Genomic DNA, 21,851 nt, shown 5'->3' with positions numbered 1-21,851 from the left:
CTCCCAGCATTACAAACATTTCCGGGACACGTGGCCGCTGTGTCACAGATATGATGACGTAGTGAGACACGCAGTGAGCCTGAAAAAAGAGAGAGCGAGACTGTAAACAAACCAATGAACCTGGATGCAGTCATTAGTTGATCTCTGGAGTATTTTATTGTGAAAGTCAAACTAATAACCGTGTAGTGTGCTCCTGTTAGTGACGCAAACTTTGATCCAGGAAATAGAGGTTCAACTCCACAAGACCATTTTTAAACTTTCTTACCTGAAGTTCCTCATCGGTTACAGTCTCTGTACTCGACCCCACCAACCTGTCACATCTGTGTCACAGCTCGTAGAGCCACTGATAATTAATAATTTATAATCTTTCATTTCTCAGCAAATGATTTGAAAACAAACAAAATGAACTGCCTGTCACCATATCTAATGGTCAAAGTGTTTCAGTTAGCAGTAATCACACTCCAGTCAGGGGTTCCTCAGGGTTCTGTCCTCGGTCCACTGCTCTTTAACTTCTACATATTCCCACTTGGTACAATCATAAAGAACCACAACATCTCCTGCGGTTCCGTGCAGATGATCTGACCTCTGTCAGCTGCACTGATGACATTAACTGCGGGATGTCTAAAACCAGACAGAGATACTTATACTACTTCATATTTATCATCCCTGTCTCTGAAACAGGCCATTCCATCCTTATACAACCGTTACAGGAGCTTGGTCCGCATAGTCAGCAATAAGTCAGACTGGTTTCCAGTGGGTGTTGGACTCAGCCAGGGCTGCCCTCTGTCATCGATTCTCTTCATAACGTTTATGGACAAAACTTCTAGGTGTAGCCAAGTGGCTGAAGGCTTCACTGGGTGGTCTCAGAGTCTCTTCTTTGTTTTTTTGTAAAAAATGTGGTTCTGTTGGCTTCATCGAGTGATGGCCTCCAGCTCGCACTGGAACGGTTTGCAGCCGAGTGTGAAGCAGTGGGAATGAGAATCAGACCGCCAAATCTGAGGCACGGATGACTTCCTGCCATACGTGGAGGAGTATTAATCTCTGTCTCTCTTCCACAGCATGTCTTCATCCTGTCTTCCTTCTCTCACCCCAACCGGTCGCAGCAGATGGCCCCACCCCTCCCTGAGCCTGGTTCTGCCGGAGGTTTCTTCCTGTTAAAAGGGAGTTTTTCCTTCCCACTGTCGCCAAAACACTCGCTCATAGGGGGTCATATGATTGTTGGGTTTTTCTTTGTATGTATTATTGTAGGGTCTACCTTACAATATGAAGTGCCTCGAGTTGACTGTTTACCAGAAATTGAAACCACAGTAATAACACTGAGTTTTTTACAGTGAAGGGTGAGATAGGCGAGGGAGGGGAGTGATGACATCAGCAGGAGGAGGAGAGTCAGGGAGAGGGAGGACAGGGAGGAGAGGAGGACAAACAGCATCCTTTATCAGGCAGAGAGGAGGGAGAGAGAGGGAGAGACAAACGCTGGGCAAGCACAAAGGAGGAGAAGAAGAAGACTGATGGTGTCGTCGGAGAGAGCGACGGCCGGAGGAACGAGAGACACTGAGAAAGACAGACAGACAGAGAGAGAGAGAGAGGCGAACAGGAGGAGACTTTAACAACCGTCCTCTGGGCCTGTGTGTGTGTGTGTGTGTGTGTGTATGTGTGTGTTGGTGATCAGCTGATTGGAACACACGTATTGGAGGGCGGAGCCATGATGGGCAAGGATTACATGTTGGCCATCATTATAGTCAACTATGATGGTAAGACACACACAATCACACATACATGCAAACAGGGGTCCTGGTGATGCTGCTGCCTAACCAGGACCGGCTAACATGTTTGTCCACAAAAATAAAACACTGCAGCTGCAGCCTGTTAGCATAATCTAATGACCTCTGACCTTTTAACTTCACTGCTCTGACACAGACCCATGATTCTAAACTTGTTAGCTTATGTTCATCGTGTTAGCATGTTGTCATGATTGAACCTTTGAGCTTTAGCTTCAGTCTGTATTAGTACATCATGTATGTAGCCAGCAAGTGCACCTTTCACACAGTTATTGTCAACGTGGATTATCCAGCTGCAGCAGATAACATCTGTCAGCACAGCCATCACTGTAGTCAAAGTTAAGCTGTCAAATTGATAAATATAAATATAAATATTGCTGGACGCAGAGATGGGGAACAAAGGTTCACAGATATTTAAGAACATTTGTTGTTGTTGTTGTTGTTGTTTGGGGTCTGTTAGCATGATACCATGTGTTAGCCCTAGCCTGCTAAAGTGGATTCACAGCACGGCTCTAGAGTTTGTTTGTGTAGGTATGTGACTACACTGAGTGAAGCATTTTGGGTATATAACCTAAATGCTCACTTTAAGTCTTCCAGCTAACCAACACATGAGTGCTGATTGGAGGAAAAGTAACAAAATAAGCAGAAATAGTCTTCAGTGTTTTTATTGTTAATGCAACCTTTTTTGTTAGCTTTACTAACTAACTGACTGACCTTCTGGCGTTCGGGCACACTCATTGGCTGGACAGACGAGGACACACTCCGGGGTCCTCATTAGGCCCCAAAACATTTTAGAGAGGGACAGGAAAACACAGAGGGACACAACAAAGTCTAAAGAAGGACGGTGGTGTTTGTCCTCCATCACTCTGATGTCTTTAAAAGGGTCATTATGAGCTAAAGCTCCGCTGCAGTCGGTACACAGGACGCTCAGGTCACAGCCTGTGAAGTCAGCTGTTTGTATCCAGGGCTGGATTAGACCCAGAGCTGCCATCATTTCTCATATATATGAATTCATTAAATATAAAGTGTTGAACTATTAGTTCCATTTCTATTATTCATACCATTTAAAACAGTGAGGTTACACATGTACAAAATAATATTCCAAATACAGATTAGAAAATGAATTAAAAAAAGCAAAGGCTGATTTTTTCTTAAAAAAACAAACAAAAAGAAAACAAAAAATAACAAAAATTTGTAACTTTGACCAACAGATGGAGTCTCTCTGCTGATTCCTCAAAACAGATGAAACATAAATACAGAAATAAAGTAATTTAATAAAATGCATTATTATTATTATTATTATTATTGTTGTTGTTGTTGTTGTAAAGGAAACTTCCCAAACACGAGATAATCAAAGTATTTCTTATATTCTTATCTTATTCGTTGTTGTTGGTGTCTCAGTCCTTCCATCAGACCTGAACCAGCAGAAGCTCAACGTTCAGCTTCAACATGAACATTTATGAGACAAACCTTTAGACTGAGTTCATGCTCAGCAGGCGTCTCTCTCTCTGTTTGGGGAAATAGACTAAAATAAAGGTTTGGATGAGCGTGACTTTAAACTTTAATCTTAATCTGAAACACGTGTGATTATATATCAGGAATATGAAATTCCCCGCCCCATGTGACTGAATGTAAGCGTCTCATTTGTCTGTGTCGACTTCTGAATCATTTGAATCTGTGTATAAACTCACAATCACAGGTAACTGTTGTCAGGTAAGTTATGGAGTGAAATCTAACACAATCAGCGCTCTGGGCTGCTGTGGGAACGTTTCAGGCTGTAGCTCTGCTGGTCAGCAGCATGGCCCCGCCTCCCCGTCTCAGGCTGAGCGTATCGTTGTCTTTTAATCAGCCCATTCAGCGTCTCGTGTCTCGGAGCACTTATTAATTATTCACAGCTTCTCTGGTTTCCTCTCTTCCTCTAACGCAGTCTGACCTCCGATCACCGTCAGCCTCTCCTGTTGTAGTTTTTACAGATATATCAGGAATAAAACAGGAACATTCAGAGCTCAGAGTCAGCAGTGTGTTAGCAGAGCAGGAGGACTGAAGGACACAGGGTGGTGGACGTGTCCATGCTCGGGGGACAGCTCATAGAAACATACAGAATAACCCAGGACCCTGCAGGGAACCAGAGAAACAGCTCGTTCAGAATCTGCCTGAGAAAACGTCTGAGTTTCAGATCCACGGACGCACATCTGAACATCGGTGACTCAGTGCAGAGAGCAGCCAATCACAGAGCACTCAGCTGCCTTTAAAAGGATACTTTCATTAAATGTGAGCTGGTAAATGTATCTATACATAAGTGCAACAGCTCACTTTATTGAATTTAAAATGATTATAAGTGCCGTCACTTTAAAAGTGAACAGATCCAGTTGTGATGTGTCAGCGCTGGCTGAGTGTGCATGGACGTGTCCTCTGCAGCAGACGTAAACCTGCAGAAGACGAGACGGCATTGCTGATGTCCCGGGATCGATACCTGATCTGATGATGGGCAGAGCGGTGCTTTAAAGCAGCTGGGTGGTGTCTCTGAGCTGTGAGGTGATGGATGTCTGAGCACAGTTTGTGAACTCAAAGCTGGAGCTGACAGTGAATGCAGCACGTTTCAGACAGAGCTGCACACAAAACCAATGTTTGACTGCATGAACAGTTTGTCTGAACTCTGCACATCAAGCAGTTTGAACATTTTCACATCTGAAAGAAGTTTGACAACACGATTAGAGATGAGTGCAGTAATGGGATTACTTTGGCTAGTGCTTTATTTGAACCCTGACTCACATTTATGGATGGAGTAACACTCATCATCATCATCATCATCATCATGGGGTACATTGTTGCTTGGTGCTAGTTGGTTTAAACAGAAGACTAAAATAATTTAAGAATATTTAGGATTTTGTAAAATCTTCAACGAGGGTTTTCAAACTCAAAGTAAACTTTATTGTCATCTCTGCAGTGGACAGTTCAGTATGTAGAGACGAGACGACGAGGCTCCACTTCCATACAGTGCAAAAGAACAACATATAGGAAGAGTACGAATAAGAAGAATAAACATATAATCACTCTGAGACTGAGGTAAGGGGAGTAAATGTACACTTTGAGGTAAAAGGGTTAATAACAGTCTAAAATTTACAATTGAGATTTAAAGTGACTTTGAAGTGGTTTAAAAGATAAAGGTAAAGATAAGATGACCTTTATTAGTCCCACAGGTGGGAAATTTGTTTTGTTACAGCAAAAGTGCAAAGTTATGTAGCAGAAATTAGAAAACACTGGGATGCAATAAAATAAAATAAAATAATATAAACAATAGAATAAAATAGAATACAAATACTATATAGAACTGAGTAAGAAAATACAAAAGTACAACTTTGTCAGAGAAAGAATTGCACATATAGCAGTCTTATTGCACATGTGAGGGTTTGATCAGCTGCAAAAGTCTTTGTTGTGGAGTCTGACAGCAGTGGGGAGGAAAGACCTGCGAAATCTCTCCGTCCCACACCGTGGGTGCCGCAGCCACTGAAGGAGCTGCTCAGTGCTGTCAGAGTCTCCTGCATGGGGTGGGAGATGTTGTCCAACAGGGATGACAGCTTAGCCGCCATTCTCCTGTCACTCACCACCTCCACTGGGTCCAGAGGGCATCCTAGAACAGAGCTGGCCCTTCGGATCAGCCTGTTCAGTCTCTTCCTGTCTCCAGCAGAGATGCTGCCGCCCCAGCAGACCACACCATAGAAGATGGCTGAGGCCACCACAGATGACCAACGTAGCAGCTTTACAGTTTACAGTGTGAAATAAAGTGATCATCATGAGCAGGATTGTCCATAGAGCAGCATCCAGCAGTGGTCTGTGGAGTCCAATAGAGTCAGTTTACAATTTGTGTGGGTGTGTGTGGTGGGGGGAGTGGGGGAGCTTGTGGTGAGTTCAGCAGTCTGATGGCTTGTGGGAAAAAGCTGTCCCGCAGTCTGGAGGATCGGGCCCCACTGCTGCGATAGCGTCTGCCGGATGGGAGGAGAAAAGAGTCGGTGTGAGGGGTCACACACGATGTAGGAGGCCTGACTGATGCAGCGTTTGTGAAAGATGCAGCAGAGGGAGAGATGTTCCGATGATGTTGGCAGCTGCTTTGACGATCCGATGTAGCTGGCTGAGGTCGCCAGCTACATCCACTGCTGTGACCAGCAGGGGGCGCTGTTAAAAATATTTACTGATATAGACAATACAAAAGGGTCTAAATGTGAAGGCGCACATTCATTGGCTAATCAGTCGATCACAGTTTGTCAGCCAATGAACGTACTCCTGTCGATGCTCCAGTCTATCACACGTGTGACTGAAATGAGCGACTCACAAACAGAATATGAACCACACACATCGCCCACTGTTGGCCATCAGATTGAATGCAGGTTAAAGCCCCGCCCATGTTCTCAGAGACAGAAGCTTGCTCCATCTTTTAAACTGTTCACATTTACCTGTTTTGTGTCCCTGCAGACAACATCTGGACAGACCAGAACCTGCTGCTGGACCCAGACCTTCCCTCCGGCTGGAGAACCATCAAAGACTCCACGGGAACGTACTACTGGCACGTTCCCACCGGCGCCACCCAGTGGCAACATCCCCGTCTTACAGGGACACCGCAGCTGCTCGATGCCCAGGTGAGAAGAAGCAGACCTGCTCCAGTAAACCTGCTCAGAGTGACCCGGTCACCTCAGGCTTTTCTTCTTCTGTGGTGTCTCAGCAGGAGGAGGCTGGACAGCAGAGCTCCAACGAGGAGACAGAAGGTCCACCTGAGGGCAGGTAACACATACATGTGCAGTATGGGTGATGTGTTCCCACCATGACAGCTTAAAGGTGTCCAGGTCCAGGACACTCAGCTGTCCTTTAAAGAGTGATGACTAAACTGTCCTCACAGTGGACACACATCCTCACAGTGGACACATGTCCTCACAGTGTAAACACGTCCTCACAGTGGACACATGTCCTCACAGTGTAAACACGTCCTCACAGTGGACACATGTCCTCACAGTGTAAACACATCCTCACAGTGGACACACGTCCTCACAGTGGACACATGTCCTCACAGTGTAAACACGTCCTCACAGTGGACACACATCCTCACAGTGGACACACGTCCTCACAGTGGACACATGTCCTCACAGTGTAAACACGTCCTCGTACAGCTGAAGTCCCGTCACAGCTGTCCCCACTGGTTACAAACATCCCCACAGGTGTGTCCTGGACCCCGACCCTGGTCCTCACTGTAGTTCTGCAGACTTATGAGGACACGCTGATCCTTGTAATCATGAGGACCTGCTGTTTGCACTCTGCACCTGTGCAGGTGATACTGTTTTTGTTTCTCAGGTCTTCGTGGCATGAAGATGACCTCACCAACCACGACCCCGACTCCAAGGTGAGACAGCAACATTAATAATACCTGATTCTGTCAAATAAATAAAAACTCTCTCACTTTAACTCTGACTGGGGCCACAGCGCCCCCTGTGGTTATTGTTCATTTACACAGGTAATAAATTAAGGGCACATTTGACTTCCTGTGTGAACATGATGAAAATGATGGAAAGGTTTCTGGAACAAAGTGTTGAACACAGAAATGAGAGGTCCTCGTTGGTCCAGGATCTATTCTGGTGCTCTAATCTGCACTAATCTCTCTCTCTCTCTCTTTGTTTGTGTCTATGTCTCTCGACCACAGTTTTATTGAGCATTAATCTGATTTAATCTCTCTGCCTCCATGTCCTGGTTTCTGTTTGTCAAACAAAAAACCTACTGTCTGTCTCCACCCGTCTCCCCCTCCACCTCTCCCCCTCCACCTGTCTCCCCCTCTACATGTCTCCCCCTCCACCTGTCTCCCCCTCCACATCTCTCCCCCTCCACATCGCTCCCCTCCACCTGTCTCCCTCTCCGTCTCCCTCTCCACCTGTCTCTCCCTCCACCTGTCTCCCCCTCCACCTGTCTCCCCTCCGTCTCACTCTCCACCTGTCTCCCCCTCCACCTCTCCCCCTCCACCTGTCTCCCCCTCCACATCTCTCCCCCTCCACCTGTCTCCCTCTCCACCTGTCTCCCCCTCCACATCTCTCCCCCTCCACCTGTCTCTCCCTCCACCTGTCTCCCCTCCACCTCTCTCCCCTCCACCTGTCTCCCCCTCTACATGTCCAGTGTTTTGCCGTGCGCTCCCTCGGCTGGCTGCAGGTGGAGGAGGAGGACCTTTCTCCTGGTCGCAGCAGCCTCGCTGTTAGTAACGTCATCCAGCAGCTGTCTCACTGCAGCAGCCCCGAGCAGAGAGACCGGCTGGGTGCCTGGGGGGAGGTGAGACACCTCTGCTGCCCTCCTGTGGCAGGATGCAGGAAGTGCACATGTATCAGGGGCGGATCTAGAGAAATTTTCTTAGGGTGGCAAAATCAAAGCCCTTTTTTCCCCCAAACACATATGCAGGTGGTTACATATGGTTAAAATGATTCAAATGCAGTAAGTATACACGTTTTTCATATAAATATAGTCTATAACTTAATTATTGTCTGTAGCCCACATAATTACACACTTTAGTTACATAAAACATGTGAGTTTTGATCTTATGTACTGTATAGCCTGTATAATAAATAAATATGGAGCCCAATAAGTATAAAATCCAGAAAGCTACACAACATGGGGCGGTTCATTTACAAACACAAGTCTAACTTAAGTTTCACTGTTTTTTGTTAGAAAACAGTCACATTGTTACAGCTTAAATTACACAAAATGTCAGAAATCTGCACTGTCATGAACAAAAATTTAAACCTAATTTTTCATGATTTGTTGGATTAACCTACTGAGGTCTGAAATACAACCAGACATTTTTGACTCCTTTTGAGTTTACGTTTGTATTTCCCCCTCAGATTGTTTCATTTTATTTTTTCCCCCTTTGCCTTGTTTGGTATCTTTTCAGCTCAACTGAATTTAGTTTTTTTTTTTTTCACTGACATACTGCATTAGTACTACTGATCTGAAATCACACAAAGAACTTAAAATCCTAGTAGTATTTTTTTTACTGTAAAAAAAGTAAATTTTTATAACTTGAAATGCAAATATAAATTGTACATTTTGTAAACATATACAACTATTTATCTAAAAATGCAGCCAATACACCTGCCGTTTTTTTTTTTCATTTTGTACAACCATTTAAAAATATTACTAAAACTAAAGTGAGAGAACAATCAGGTGTCGCAATAAGATGCCCCACAGATGATGTGTGCCAGTAAAAAAAGTTTGTCCACCAAAAGACAGAGGAGAGCAGCACAGGGATAAACCTGCAGGCCTGACAACAGCAGGTGTATCACTCCGCTGGTTTTCTACTTAGTGACAGTGTTTACGTTGCAAATGTGCCTTTGTGACATTTATTAGTGCCTTCACTGACACACAAAACAAAACAACGACTACACAACAGAACAACTACACAAGACAACACAACACACTAAGTATACACTCCACACTAAACGTCACAAATCTGCCACATCTAAAAACTCTCTCGCTCCCTCTCTCTCACTCGCTCGCTCTGTCTCGCTGCCGTTACCGTCACTCCCAAAACTCTCCCCTCTTCCTAAACAACCAAATCCCACGTGTTGACTTTTTTTTAAATTGGTCGACATGGTGCATTTTTCCACCGATAGGAAAGAGGTGGCTTTCTTTCCTTTCTTTACTGTTTTCGCGCTGTCCTTAGAAAACGCTTAAAACACACACACAAAAACGTGACGACAGTATTTAGAAAAAAGCGTGGCTTATATATATTATCATAACTCTGGATTTACTGGCCTGTAATTAAAATTTAAAAACTTTGAAGTCCGAACTTTCAATATGGGCTGAAATAGAGACTCAGCGTGGCTGCAGCTTGTTGCTATGTCAGCTTACATCAGTCATGTGATTTGGAGGTGCAGCGTGTCCGTGGACCACAGAGGGTTAATAACACTCACCTTCCTTCCATTTCCAGAGTGTAACATCCAACCACCTGTGTAAAATCCGAAATTCCCATGGTGTTGTTCAAAATGTGCCCTGGCACAGTCATAAGCATCGCTTGCTACTGAAAACAAGAAAAAAGCCGCTCCTGCTATGGGCTGAACCATTTGTTAATGGTGGAGGGGGGGACACTATGCAATATATTCAGTTTTAGCATTTATATTCACTGTTGACTGTAACTACGCTCAAACTGTTAATGCTATCTTATTTTAATAAACAACACTGTCATATGCAAAACTGGGGTGGCACTTGGGGTGGCAAGGGATCATTTTAGGGTGGCACTTGCCACCCCATGCCACCCTTCTAGATCCGCCCCTGACGTGTGTCCTGTGGAACCTGTTTATCAGCGGTTTGATGCACCTGTCCATCCACCTGTCTGTCTGCAGGGCCGCGAGATGATGCTAGTTCTGAAAAAAGACACCTTGACCCTGTTGGACCCATTAGACCACACCCCTCTGCACTGTCAGCCAATCATCAATATCCGTGTTTGGGGGGTGGGCTGCAACAATGGCAGGTGAGCCAATCAGAGACCGTATTTCCCCGCTTCCTGTTTGTGCTTCGCTGAGATGAACTCCTGGTTTGTGCTCCTGCATGCTTCGGTTTGTTTACACTAACTCTCTGTGTTTCTTTGCCACGCCCCCCTCACACCTGGGCAGGGACAGGTAAACCACTACCCTTACACTCACAGCCTCCTCCACATGTCAGGGTCATTTATTGAGTTCAGCTGCTGATCACCACCTGATCGGTCCGCTGTGTGTGTGTGTGTGTGTGTGTGTGTGTGTGTGTGTGTGTGTGTGTGGTGCATTCAGGGACTTTGCCTTCGTGGCGGGTGATAAGGACAGCTGTGTGCTGAAGTGTCACGTGTTTCGCTGCGACGCTCCAGCCAAAGCCATCGCCACAGCGCTGCATGAGATGTGCTCAAAGGTCAGTGGAGGTCACCCACATCTGAGGGTCACCTGCAGCTCAGGGTCAACTACAGCTGTGGGTCAGCTGGTTTACCTGAGAGGTCAGAGGTCAGCGTTTTTTACTTCTCTACACTCTGTGTTTAGATGATGTCTGAAAAGGCCCTGATGAGGCCGTCCCGCTCCCTGACCATGGAGAGCATCTCACCTGAGGACCTGCCGAGACAAGGTGAGTCACCTGGTGTGCGTCCTTAGTGTAGACGCTGCGCTCTGATTGGTCCTGCACTAATTTTGGCTGATTACTGATCTTGCTGTTGTTTCAGTGGAGTTTCTGGAGGCAGTGCGGCAGCAGGTGCAGAAGTTTGAGGTCCAGTACATCGGCAACCTGCCGGTGTCCCGAGCCATGGGTAGGACATAAACACACCTGTCACACCTGGGCTGAGCTCAACCATTAATATGCATTCACTGGAAACACTGGTGCTTTGGACCATGATATACACTCATGTACAGCACGCACATAGAGGTGGACAATGACACATCACCGCCATCATTCAGACAACCATGATGCAGACTTTTAGCTTTAATTCAAGCGACTTAACAAAATACTGCTCTAATTATTTAGGATCATTTTTATACACGGCTCCCATTTTCAGCGCTTCCAAAGTAACAACATGAGACCAGGTGAGTCCTGCTCATGAAACCTGGAAATGCACGGATCAGCTGAGCGACCTGAAACAGGGCTGAAGCACCACAGAGAACATCTGACGTGGACGATCGCAGATGTCGAGGTCTCCGATCAGGAGGGGCCTCCGTGGAAATAAAACCCTCTGTGAATGTTTAGTGTAACCAGGAGGAGTGTTTTCTTAATGGAGTATATTGTGTGATTAAAAGGTTAAAGGTCGCTGATGTGTGTCGCAGGTATGGAGGTGTTGAACCGAGCGATAGAAAGCATCATGAACTCCACAGACCGAGACGACTGGGAGCCGACGGTGATCCACGTCACCGATAACGTCCTGTCTCTGTGGAAAGGAGAGGTACAGTCCTCGATGCACATAGACCTCAGGTCAAAGGTCATCATGGCTGTGTTTAACCCTCCTCCTCTCATGCTGACAGGACGGCGACGAGCCCTTCTGGGAGTGTCAGGTACGCTTCCTCACCTTTCTGGGCGTCGGTCACGACAGCCACACCTTCGCAGTGATCGTGGACGGCGGCACGCAGCAGTTCGAATGTCACGTGTTCTGGTGTGAACCGGACGCTGGGATCATCTCCGAGGCCGTCCAGGCTGCGTGCATGGTGAGAGATGCTGACATTACACTGATCACCTGATTCACACTCCTTACAGTCTGTTTCAAAGAGAAAAGTCAGATTAACCTCCAAGAACAGAGTTTTGGTTTGAGGAGTTTGTTGATATATTGGATAAATATTGATCATAAGAATAAATCATTCCTGTGGCGCCCTCTGTTGGCTGCCGTTGCTCCTTCAGGTCCAGTATCAGAAGTGTCTGGTGGCTCAGACTCCTCCCCCAAGGACCAAATCATGGCGTGCAAACCCATCAAAGGTGAAACGGGCCAACTCCATGGATGGCGCCGCCTTCCCTCCCCTCACATCCCGTCACCATGGCAGCAGCAGCTCCAGTGTGATGGCGCAGAGGATGGCGAAGGGTAGCGGCAGCAGCAGCAGTGTGAGGAAGGGCATGATGGCGTTTTTTGAAACTTTCCGCAACAAACAGGCCGCCACGTCCTAATGATGAAGGCGGGACCACCAGAGCCCACAGGGGTCAGGGTCGCTGATTCTCCAGATATGTTACCCCTGACCACATTGGGCCTCCAGACCGGCCTCTGATTGGCTGAACTCTGTGGACATAGGGCTCTGGTGGTCCGCCTGGCTGAGTGACATCACCAGCAACTCCAGAACACGATGCTTGCCAAAGGACCACAAACACACCTGAATCAGTCGCTGTGATTCAGCCTCTCCTGTTGGTGCAGGTGATCAGCAGGATGAGTGAAGGATGAATTTATCAATCAAAGTCGATCAAAACCTCCACCAACACGTCCAAAAGTTTAAAGGCTAGCAGGTTCATCGCTGAAAACATCCATCCACACCATAAACAAGGCTGAGCCCTGACCTTTGACCCCTTCAGCTCCATCTGTGCACATAGAACCGAGGTTATGAGTCGTAACTGAAGTTCTGTTTCTTGTTTCCTGTTTCCTGTCGTCACAGCTCCTCCCCTTGAGGGGCGGAGTCACATCTGCTCCTCTTAGTGGATTTGGATCAAGTTTCCATCATCAGATTAACTGTGAGGCGTTTGATTTGAGAGGTAACATCATCAGTCACTGTGTGTGACTGCCACAGCCTCATCTGAACTCTGTGCTGCTTTCCAGGGTCTGTCACCACTACAAGCACAAACGAGGGAGGAGCAGAGGAGGTGCCGATCGGCTCAAAGGGCAACAGTGAAAATCAGCCCACGTTAGTAAAAAGGACCGCTTCACATCCAAAGCCTGGGTGGAGGAAGACTTCCTGTAAACAGAGGACACGTAGCAATAACTGTAGAGACACGTCTGTTTGTTCTGCTTTGAGCTTCATTATTTAGGCATCGTGTTTTAAAGCTGCACTGACTAACTCGGCCACCAGAGGGCGACGAACACGTGCTGGAGAAACAGACTGAAGATAAACTGGCCTGTTTCCTGTGCTGAAAGCAGCAGTTTGCATGCAGGCATGAACTGAAACAAATGCCACGCCCACAGTGACATCTGACTCTCCTTCTGCTTCCTGATTGGCTGACGTACCTTTAAATAGAAGCTGTGCTGTATTTACTGTTATTAGGTAAGATTGAGTTTCTGAGCGTCTGACAGACTGTCGTTGTGTTTCTTTGCAGTAAAAGTGATCAATGATGTCATGTATAAATGAACCAATAATAAACTGATAAAAACATTTTTTTCTGGTATGAAACTCGAGCAACAGCTGTTTAAAGAAATAACATTTATATGTAAAAAAATTGTATTTATTTTTTACACAGTAAATTAAATAAAAATGTAAAAAAACATTTATAATTAATATAAATATTTTAAAAGTAAGCACAAAAAATCATACAAATAATAAAAATATTAATAAAATAATAAATCTTATTAATAAAAAATGTAAAACATTATTATCTATGAAACAATAACACATATAATGGAAAAGAAAAATCGATATTATTATTGTTTGTGTAAAACAAAGAAAACAAATAACAAAATAATAAAAACTAGAAACAGTTAAAAACGATTTTAAAAAGTGAAAAATAAAATATTATAAATGTAAATATGACAGAAAAACAGAACCGAAAATGAAAAATATTGAAAAATTCAAATACGTTCAAAGATGATAAATTATCAACAAAAAAAATAAAGAGATGAGGCTGAATGTTATTGATCAGTGATCAGTTTGTATGAGCAGATATCTCTGAAGCTGTTTCCAGGGTGACGCCTGAAAGCTGCAGACTTTATTTGGCTTCCTGTGAACCAGTCTGAGCCCAAACCCTGCAGGAAAAACAAACAGGAAGCCACCATCAGTGGAGCAGGAGCAGGAGGAGCAGGAGGAGGAGACCTCTGACCTCACCGCCTCTGCCTCTGACAGCTGTCAGCTCGCCTCAGTCCGTCAGTCGTCTGTCAGCTCACCGGAGAGAAAATCAATGCTTTAGCAGAAGTTTGTCTTCAGCTGGAAGGTGAGTTCAGATTCTGTCACACCAGACTCCATTTAAAAACCACACGTTTAAAGGCTCTGTGATGACTGCATGTTTCTAACAGGCGGGCAGCAGACTGAGGTCAAAGTTTCCTGGATTCTGACGTTTTTTTGCAGTGAGGCGGGTTAAACAGAGACGAACTGAAGAGACGACACTTTGAAACTGTAAAATTCCAGAAGTGTAAAATTAATTAGTTTGGAATTCTTAGGATAGCTTGTAAAACCTTAAATTGCAGGATTCGTGAATGGAGTCTGGTTATTTGGTTAAAATGAACTTTCTGCTAAAAGTTGTCTGATAATAAAGTAATGACGACTAAGTAATTATGGGAAACACTGAGTCCCCATTCAAACATCTGAAAGCTTATTTGTGTCTCAGCTGGAAGTTTTGTGCTATGCAGACGGTAAATAAGGCTCAGCTGACACCAACAATCCTGAGCGTGAATAAAAACAGTGTTGGCAGAGAGGTGGAGGTCTGTGAGAGCAGATTGGATTATGGAGCTGTGAGGCAGCATTCACTGACCTGACTCTGAATCACGAGACGCGTCAGCACAGCATCCACGCCCAGACAGCGGCTCAGTGTCTCTGCTCTCCTCTCCTACAGCGACACCATCAGCCGACCGTCCCTCCAGGATGAGCGCCGAGCCTCCGCCGTACTGTCCTCACTTCCCCGAGGGACCCTCGGCCCCCGCCATCTCTCCAGGTCTGTCCTCTTTTATCTTTGAGATCACTTCCTGTGTACAACAGTGCTGCACAAGTTTTACTCTGAAAGACACAAAACTCGCAGCCACAGAGGTCAAAGGTTGGCATGTGCCATCACCAAGTAACGCGTTACTGTAATGAGATTACTTTTTTCAAGTAACGAGTAGTAGATTACTGTTACTTTCCCGTAAGCACGCTGCGTTACTGCGTTACTGTCTCATGACAATGACATAAGTGCGTGCAACGTTCGTGGTAACAGACGTGTGCAGATCAACAATGGATAATATGGAGTGCGGGAGAGCATACGACCGTGCAGCGTTTAAAGTGTGGAAGGACTGACCTTACTTTGAGTTTGATTCTGTAAAAAGTGACACAAACATTAGCGTCCGCTCTTCACTCTACGTGGGAAGAAAACTTCTTTTTACAGCGAAAAACCCCCTAAACTTCAGAGCAAGCACCGAGTGCGCTGCCACGCGAATGTGACATTCACAGAGAAACTCCCGGATCCTCCCACTGACATGATGGCTGTGGCACCGGGCAAACCTCCACCCGCCCCACTCCTGACAAAAAAGGTGACAACAGATTTAAGAGCGACAGGACTCAGAGCTGCTGAGTCTTTGATTTTATTTATTTTCTGCTGTGTTTTACTTGCATCTATTTGAAAGAGTGTAAACAATGATTTTATTTTATCTGCTGGAATATGCAGAAAATAGGTTTAAATGTTCTTCAAGTCAAAGACTGTTGTATATAATTACATTTTTGCTTGATGCAATGTGCATAAAGCTAAAAGATTAAAACTAATAAAACACATTTTAAAAAGAGACTTTTTCATTTGATTACATTTATATGATGGATTATGCATAAAAAGTAGAATTGGGCTGAAAGATCTATCGTTTTATTACCTATTCAGGTTGTAAATCGTGTTTTTAAAGAGTAACTAAGTAACGAAGTAGCTAATTACTTTTGAAAATAAGTAATCAGTAAAGTAACGGGATTACTTTTATAGAGAAGTAATCAGTAATTAATAGTGTTGGGCAAGTTACTTTGAAAAGTAATTGATTATAGTTACTTCTTCAAAAAAGTAACTGAGTTAGTAACTGAGTTACAAGATTCTAAAAGTAATTAATTACTTGAAAAGTAACTAATGCGTTACTTTAAAAAAATGTTTAACTCTCTGGGGTCCAGGGTATAATCGGCCATTTTTAACTACTTTTGATTTTCTCTCCACATTTCACCTTTAAAAACTATTTATTTGCCTTGTTTGGTATCATTGTTTTCAGCACAACCTCACGTGTCTGAATTTACAGTCATGTTTACATTTTGACTGTATTAACACAACTGATCTAAAATCAGACAAAAAACATAAAATCAGAGAAGAAAAAGTATTTTTACTGTAACAACCACAAACATCTTTAATGAATCATATTTCATAACTTTAAATGAAAATATAAATTGTCAATTTTAAAATCTTTGCACAAGTTTTGCAAACAACAAAGTTATTTGCAGCCATTTACCTTTTACCCTTTTTTTTTATAACCATTTACCAACCATATTTAAATAACAATCAGCTGTTCTGCATTCAATAAGATGCCACACAAATTATATGTGCCAAATATTTCTGTCCACTACAAAGACTATAAACTATACACAGCAGTCGCCTCATTGTTCTGACACACAACACAAAACTATCCACAACACTACACACTAACTATACAAGACAACACATTAAGTACACACAACAAACACGCTAAACGTCACAAATCTCACATCTCAAAACTCGCTCTCTCTCTCGCTGTCACTCCTAAAACTTCCCCCTCTTCCTAAACATCCAAATGTCATGTTGCCATATCATTTTTGATTGGTCGACATGATGCATTTTACCACCAACATGAACGGGCTGATTTGGTTTTGTTTTTTTATTTTTTGCTCATAAGCACAGAGTGCTTGCTAGCGCTGTCCTTAGACAGTAAACGTGACGAAACTATTGAGGAAAAAACGCCGCGTATATATTGTTTATACAGGGTGTGGAGTAGGGTGGAAGCGGGCACACAGGCGGCTGAGGTGCGTTCACAGGCTGCTGGGAGAGAAGAATTCAGTTCAGGAAACCTGCAGAATCTGAGCCATTCAGGTGTTTTCAATTCTCAGACTCCAGGGGCCCGTTCTTCGTACCTCGCTTACTACATCCAAGATCAAATCATCGCGCCAACTTTGAGCTCGCTAATCCGGTTCTCCGAACACACCTGTTGTTGACGATTAGTATAGCTGGATGAAGTAATCTGAGATCACTGGGTGGCTTAAAAGGGGCTACGCATCGATAGTAGAAACATTGATCGGCAACCCTGTGATTGGTCGGCGAAGATGTCGAAGGAGCGCGCTCAGTATTTTTCGGCAGCAGAGCAAGAACTCTTGATTGAGGGATTTCAGGAGTTTCAGAGTTTAATTAAAACGCAGGGGAACACTGCAAAGGCTGCAAAAGCAAGGAGAGAGGGCTGGCAGAAAGTTGCTGACAAATTAAACTCGTAAGTGATCCATGATATTACATTATATCATGTGATATTATATTATACCACAGTATATTATATTACATCATATCCTCTTTCACATTAGAGCCACAACAGGACCCACTAGAACATGGGAAAAAGTAAAAGTGAAATATAAGAATATTCTACAGAATGGTAATATTTATCACTTATATTGCTTTTAGTCTATGACAAGAGACCCTGGAATAATCTGTTTGTTCGTTTATAACGGCAACCAAGAAAAGGGCAGAGCAAATAAAGACAGGTGGTGGTCCTGCACCCCCTCGTCACACCCCTTTTTGTACTGTGACATTTATTGACATTGTGGGTTTGTTTGTGTGTAGTTTGACATAACACTCCATCACTTTTACCTGTTCCCATGCAAGGGGTGACTGAAGCATGCACAGTAAGTCGGGAGATATATATATATATATATATAGAGAGAGAGAGAGAGAGAGAGAGAAAGTAAATAATACCCTCACAGGAGAATCGATATCTCTCTATGAGCACACCGTCGCGCTGAGCTAAAGGATCCTGTCTATCCCGCAATATACGCTAAATTCTGTAAACTCTCCTTATCAATCTTGCACCTTCCTTGCTCGCGTACAAACGGACAGGACATGGCTGCGACAGACTTCCCAAATCCACCTTCGCTTTTATAGCCGTGGTCTCTCATCTTGATTACACTAAGTGTTTTACTATTACTACTCTAAAATATGAATTACATCTGAAATAATCAAATACATGTAATAGAATGATTAATGGTACATTTCTCTTTTTTTAGGAAATGACCTGTATGTATCTGTATGAAATCAATAAAAGAATCAAATACTGCATTATCTTTAGTTACATTGATAATATTTATTTATGGACAAACAGTGGTGAAATATCGCTCTTGCTTTCGTATAACTGCAGCGGACATACCTGAGTGGCCGCGATCTAATCCTGTTTACATAAAGTAAACCTGCTCCCGAGCAGGTTTACGCTTACGGATCTGTTGCTATAACAGCAAGTCCCGGATGAGCTTCGGAGAACCGAACGATCCAAGATCACGCGAAATCGTCAACATTCAAATCCGGCTAACTTACTTAGTGAGGTACGAAGAACAGGCCCCTGGTTTAAGTATTGATCCTGTTGTTTCTTTACAGCTCTCGCCTGTCAGCCTGGTGTCTTCCCCAGCTCTCCGTACCAGGTACCCAGCATGCACTGCTGCAGCATCCTTTTTTTTTTTTTTCATGTGCTATGTGCAGAGGTGTTTTTTTTCTGTTCTCAAACCGATCTCCCTGTTGGAGTCTGGGAGGAGTTATTTTTTTCTCCTTATCTTTCCTCATGTGGTGCATGTTCCATTGTTATACCTCTCTGACCTGTCTTCCCCATGTGATGTTTTTGTGTAATGTATGTATGGTCGGAGGGTAAGATGGCGCCGCCATTGCGTGCAATAGGTCGGCAGCCTTATGAAATTTCCCCTTGTGGGACTAATAAAGGTATATCATATCAAATCAAATCAAATCATCACTCAGAGATTACGAAGCTTCTGGTTTTATATTTCTGCGACATTTATGACCCAGAAAAACAAACTTATGACCTTTCAGTTTTAGGATTTAAAAATTCTTTGACTGCATAAAAATAACATTTTTCTTCAAATTAACAAACTGTCACATGACCATCAATGTTACTATGGTAACCACGTGTTTCCTCTGCAGACCTTCCCTCAGTCCTATTACCATGAACATCCAGGTTACATGGCTCCGATGACCCCACAGAGCACCTTTGGGACCCAGTCGGCCTACCAGGGCAGGCTCGAAGGGCCCCAGGGGCCTCGTACCCACCAAAACACGCAGGCAGGTCAAAGGTCACGATACAGAGAGCTCAGGCAGGGTCAGCACAAACACAGAGTTCTGTGTTTATGTGTCATAGTGGGGAAAAATCTTCCTCTTTTCCTCCATCCTCAGCCTCCACCCTCCCTCCTCTGCACATGCTCAGACCACCTTGAACACATAACCACTCTGCTCTAAAGAAGAAAATACATATAAAACAAGAAAAACAAGGTTTTCTGATTGGCTGTCCCTCACAAACAGGAGGCGGGGCTTCTCTGATGGCTATACAAGGATTTCTCCTCTCTATGACATCATACAGATCCCAAAACAAAAAGAACTGTGCATGTAGAGCCGTCATAGTTGATTGTTATACTGGGTATGCATCCTGCAGTCATGTAACTTCCTGTCCTTCCAGTTTACGTAGTGGATCAGCAGCAGGATCGAGGCGGCGGCAGGAAGTCGTGTCTGGCGGCGTGCTCGACTCTCCTGTGCTGCTGCTGCCTCTGGGACCTGCTGACTCAGCACCTGTGCTGACCTCTGACCTCCTGTCACACAGCAGGTATGAAATCAAACAGTTCAAGTTTGATTTTCTCATCAACACCAAACTGTTTTTATGTTTTTATGTTTCTCCTGCGACAGGCTGTAGACCTGTACAGGTGTAAAGCGCCTCTCCCCCTGTGTAGCTGGGATAGGCTCCACCCCCTGTGACCCTAATAAAGATAAGAGGATGGATGGAAGTTTGTTCAGCATTTGATGATGAACTCGTCACCATCACTCTTGGCTCTCTCTTGACTTCTGAAATGATTAAAATACAAATATTCATGTTTTTGTTGTCGGTGTTTGTTGGTGGACTGAAGTTTTTGAATTCTTCAGTAATAATCAAAATATTTGCTGTTTGTTTGTTTTAAGATGTTAATGTACAAATTGACTGAACTCCAGAAAGTCAGTTTGGGTTTGATGTTTAGGGTTAGGGTCCAGCTTTATTACACACTCCGTGTATTTCATCTGCACTCTGTTAAATAAACTTTTTCAGATTCATTAATGCATCTTTGTTAATATTAAATGCTAAATGGAGTCTCTTCAGGGTTTTTATTTCATGTGTTTCTGATAACAGAAACTGTATTTGAAAAGCCACTCAGCATAAATAACTGATAAGGTTTGAACTTTTATTCAAGGACCACAAACATGAGGTAAAAACTTTTTATTTTATATATGAAGTATGTGATGGTGTTTACAGGACTGCCCTCCTCTGATTGGTTTAGCCTGCTGTCAATCTTCTGCCTGCTGCAGACAGATTCAGTCAAATAAAGTTTTACTTCGTTTTACTGCTGTAATACTCATGTTTGACCACTGAAGGGGGAGACTTTGAATCAACATCAGAATAAAGCTGATAGAAAATAATAAAAGCCGAGGGATGAATTCAACATTCAGAGAGTTTATGAGTGAAGTAATAGCAGTGGGTTTTTTGCGGACCATCACAGAAATGAAAGATTTATGATTATTAAATCATCTCAGTGCGACATCGTGCAGAGGAAAAAGTTGTTTGATCTTTTATGACGGCTCTTATTTTCCATCTGTTCAGTTAATATTATTTCATCAGCTCTATGTTGATGCACTGACGATTGCTTACTTCTAATAGTCACTTTATAAATGTCATTTTATTAATTCAAAAACATTTTAATTATAGTGAAGAACATTTGTCCTATGAATGTATTTCCTGTGTTGATTTTGTTCATTTTTTAAAATCGTTTATGAAGTCAGACTTTGTTTCTTAGAAAACAAAACATATGAATAATATGAATCCATCACCATTAAATAAGGAACAACTACAATACATTTTTCAGGGTCAAAAATTCATTTTTATTTTTTCACGCTGACTTTGTGGAAAACTTCATTTGTTTCACAGCTCAGTGGAAGAACCTGATAAACTAAAATAAAATGTAGAAACATAATTTATTGGATGGTTAAACCAATACGTCCTCCTCTGATTGGTCCAGCTTGGCCTGCTGATAACACGTCCAACCTTCTGGAGATCAAATTAATTTTAAACTTATGTTTTAATTTAATAACAAGTTTGAAATGCTAATAAAATGATATTTATGGTGTAATACTTCAGTTTGACCACATGAGGGTGACTTTTAATCATCATCACATTAAGCTGCTGTGTTGCTTCTTAACAGCCAATGGCTGTTGCTTCTACTGTTTGGATAAAAATGCTTTTGTACACACTATATTTGAACATGTCTTAATAATATAATATATAATATAAATAAAAAATATATACTTATATCTGTAACTCTGAAATGCTCTTGCGGGCATTGCTTACCTCACGATGCTGGGTGGAGCAGCCACAGCTGTTTACTCCAGAGGAAACTGTGAAACTTTGTGAAAGGAGTCGGATACGAGTCAGTGATGCTCACTGCTGACTGATGACAG

The 21,851-nt window shown here is 43.4% G+C and overlaps 1 protein-coding gene and 1 non-coding gene across 4 annotated transcripts; both read left to right on the top strand.

The window, feature by feature from the left end:
• Positions 1-1,376: 1,376 nt before the first annotated feature.
• On the top strand, positions 1,377-13,593 carry apbb3 (amyloid beta (A4) precursor protein-binding, family B, member 3). Of its 3 annotated transcripts, none has more exons than XM_019364146.2 (13): positions 1,377-1,751; positions 6,249-6,412; positions 6,499-6,554; positions 7,119-7,167; positions 7,929-8,078; positions 10,145-10,272; positions 10,415-10,420; positions 10,568-10,682; positions 10,808-10,889; positions 10,984-11,067; positions 11,579-11,694; positions 11,774-11,953; positions 12,144-12,839. In XM_019364146.2, exons 1-13 carry the CDS (start codon positions 1,703-1,705, stop codon positions 12,402-12,404), a joined length of 1,440 nt encoding a protein of 479 aa, XP_019219691.1. In that variant the 5' UTR covers positions 1,377-1,702; the 3' UTR covers positions 12,405-12,839. The 3 variants fall into 3 exon arrangements, with proteins under 3 accessions (XP_019219691.1, XP_019219692.1, XP_019219690.1); XM_019364145.2 differs by having other exon boundaries at positions 1,378-1,751; positions 6,496-6,554; positions 12,144-13,593; XM_019364147.2 differs by lacking the exon at positions 10,415-10,420 and having other exon boundaries at positions 6,496-6,554.
• Positions 13,594-19,832: 6,239 nt separating this feature from the next.
• Positions 19,833-20,453, top strand: LOC102079887 (uncharacterized). The gene is made up of 2 exons (XR_003221962.1): positions 19,833-19,974; positions 20,055-20,453. It is a non-coding gene; the product is annotated as an uncharacterized LOC102079887 (transcript).
• Positions 20,454-21,851: the final 1,398 nt, after the last annotated feature.

The sequence above is a fragment of the Oreochromis niloticus genome, linkage group LG10 (genome assembly GCF_001858045.2).
Source record: "Oreochromis niloticus isolate F11D_XX linkage group LG10, O_niloticus_UMD_NMBU, whole genome shotgun sequence".
Classification (NCBI taxonomy): Eukaryota; Metazoa; Chordata; class Actinopteri; order Cichliformes; family Cichlidae; genus Oreochromis; species Oreochromis niloticus.
This window is presented reverse-complemented; position numbering and strand designations above follow the sequence as displayed.

Bases quoted from the DNA above. Each gene is read 5' to 3' on its own strand.
- apbb3 (XM_019364145.2), top strand. From the start codon at position 1,703: ATGATGGGCAAGGATTACATGTTGGCCATCATTATAGTCAACTATGAT. The intron at 11,068-11,578 runs GTAGGACATAAA...TGTGTGTCGCAG, and splicing joins GCCGGTGTCCCGAGCCATGG to GTATGGAGGTGTTGAACCGA. The intron at 11,954-12,143 runs GTGAGAGATGCT...TTGCTCCTTCAG, and splicing joins CCGTCCAGGCTGCGTGCATG to GTCCAGTATCAGAAGTGTCT.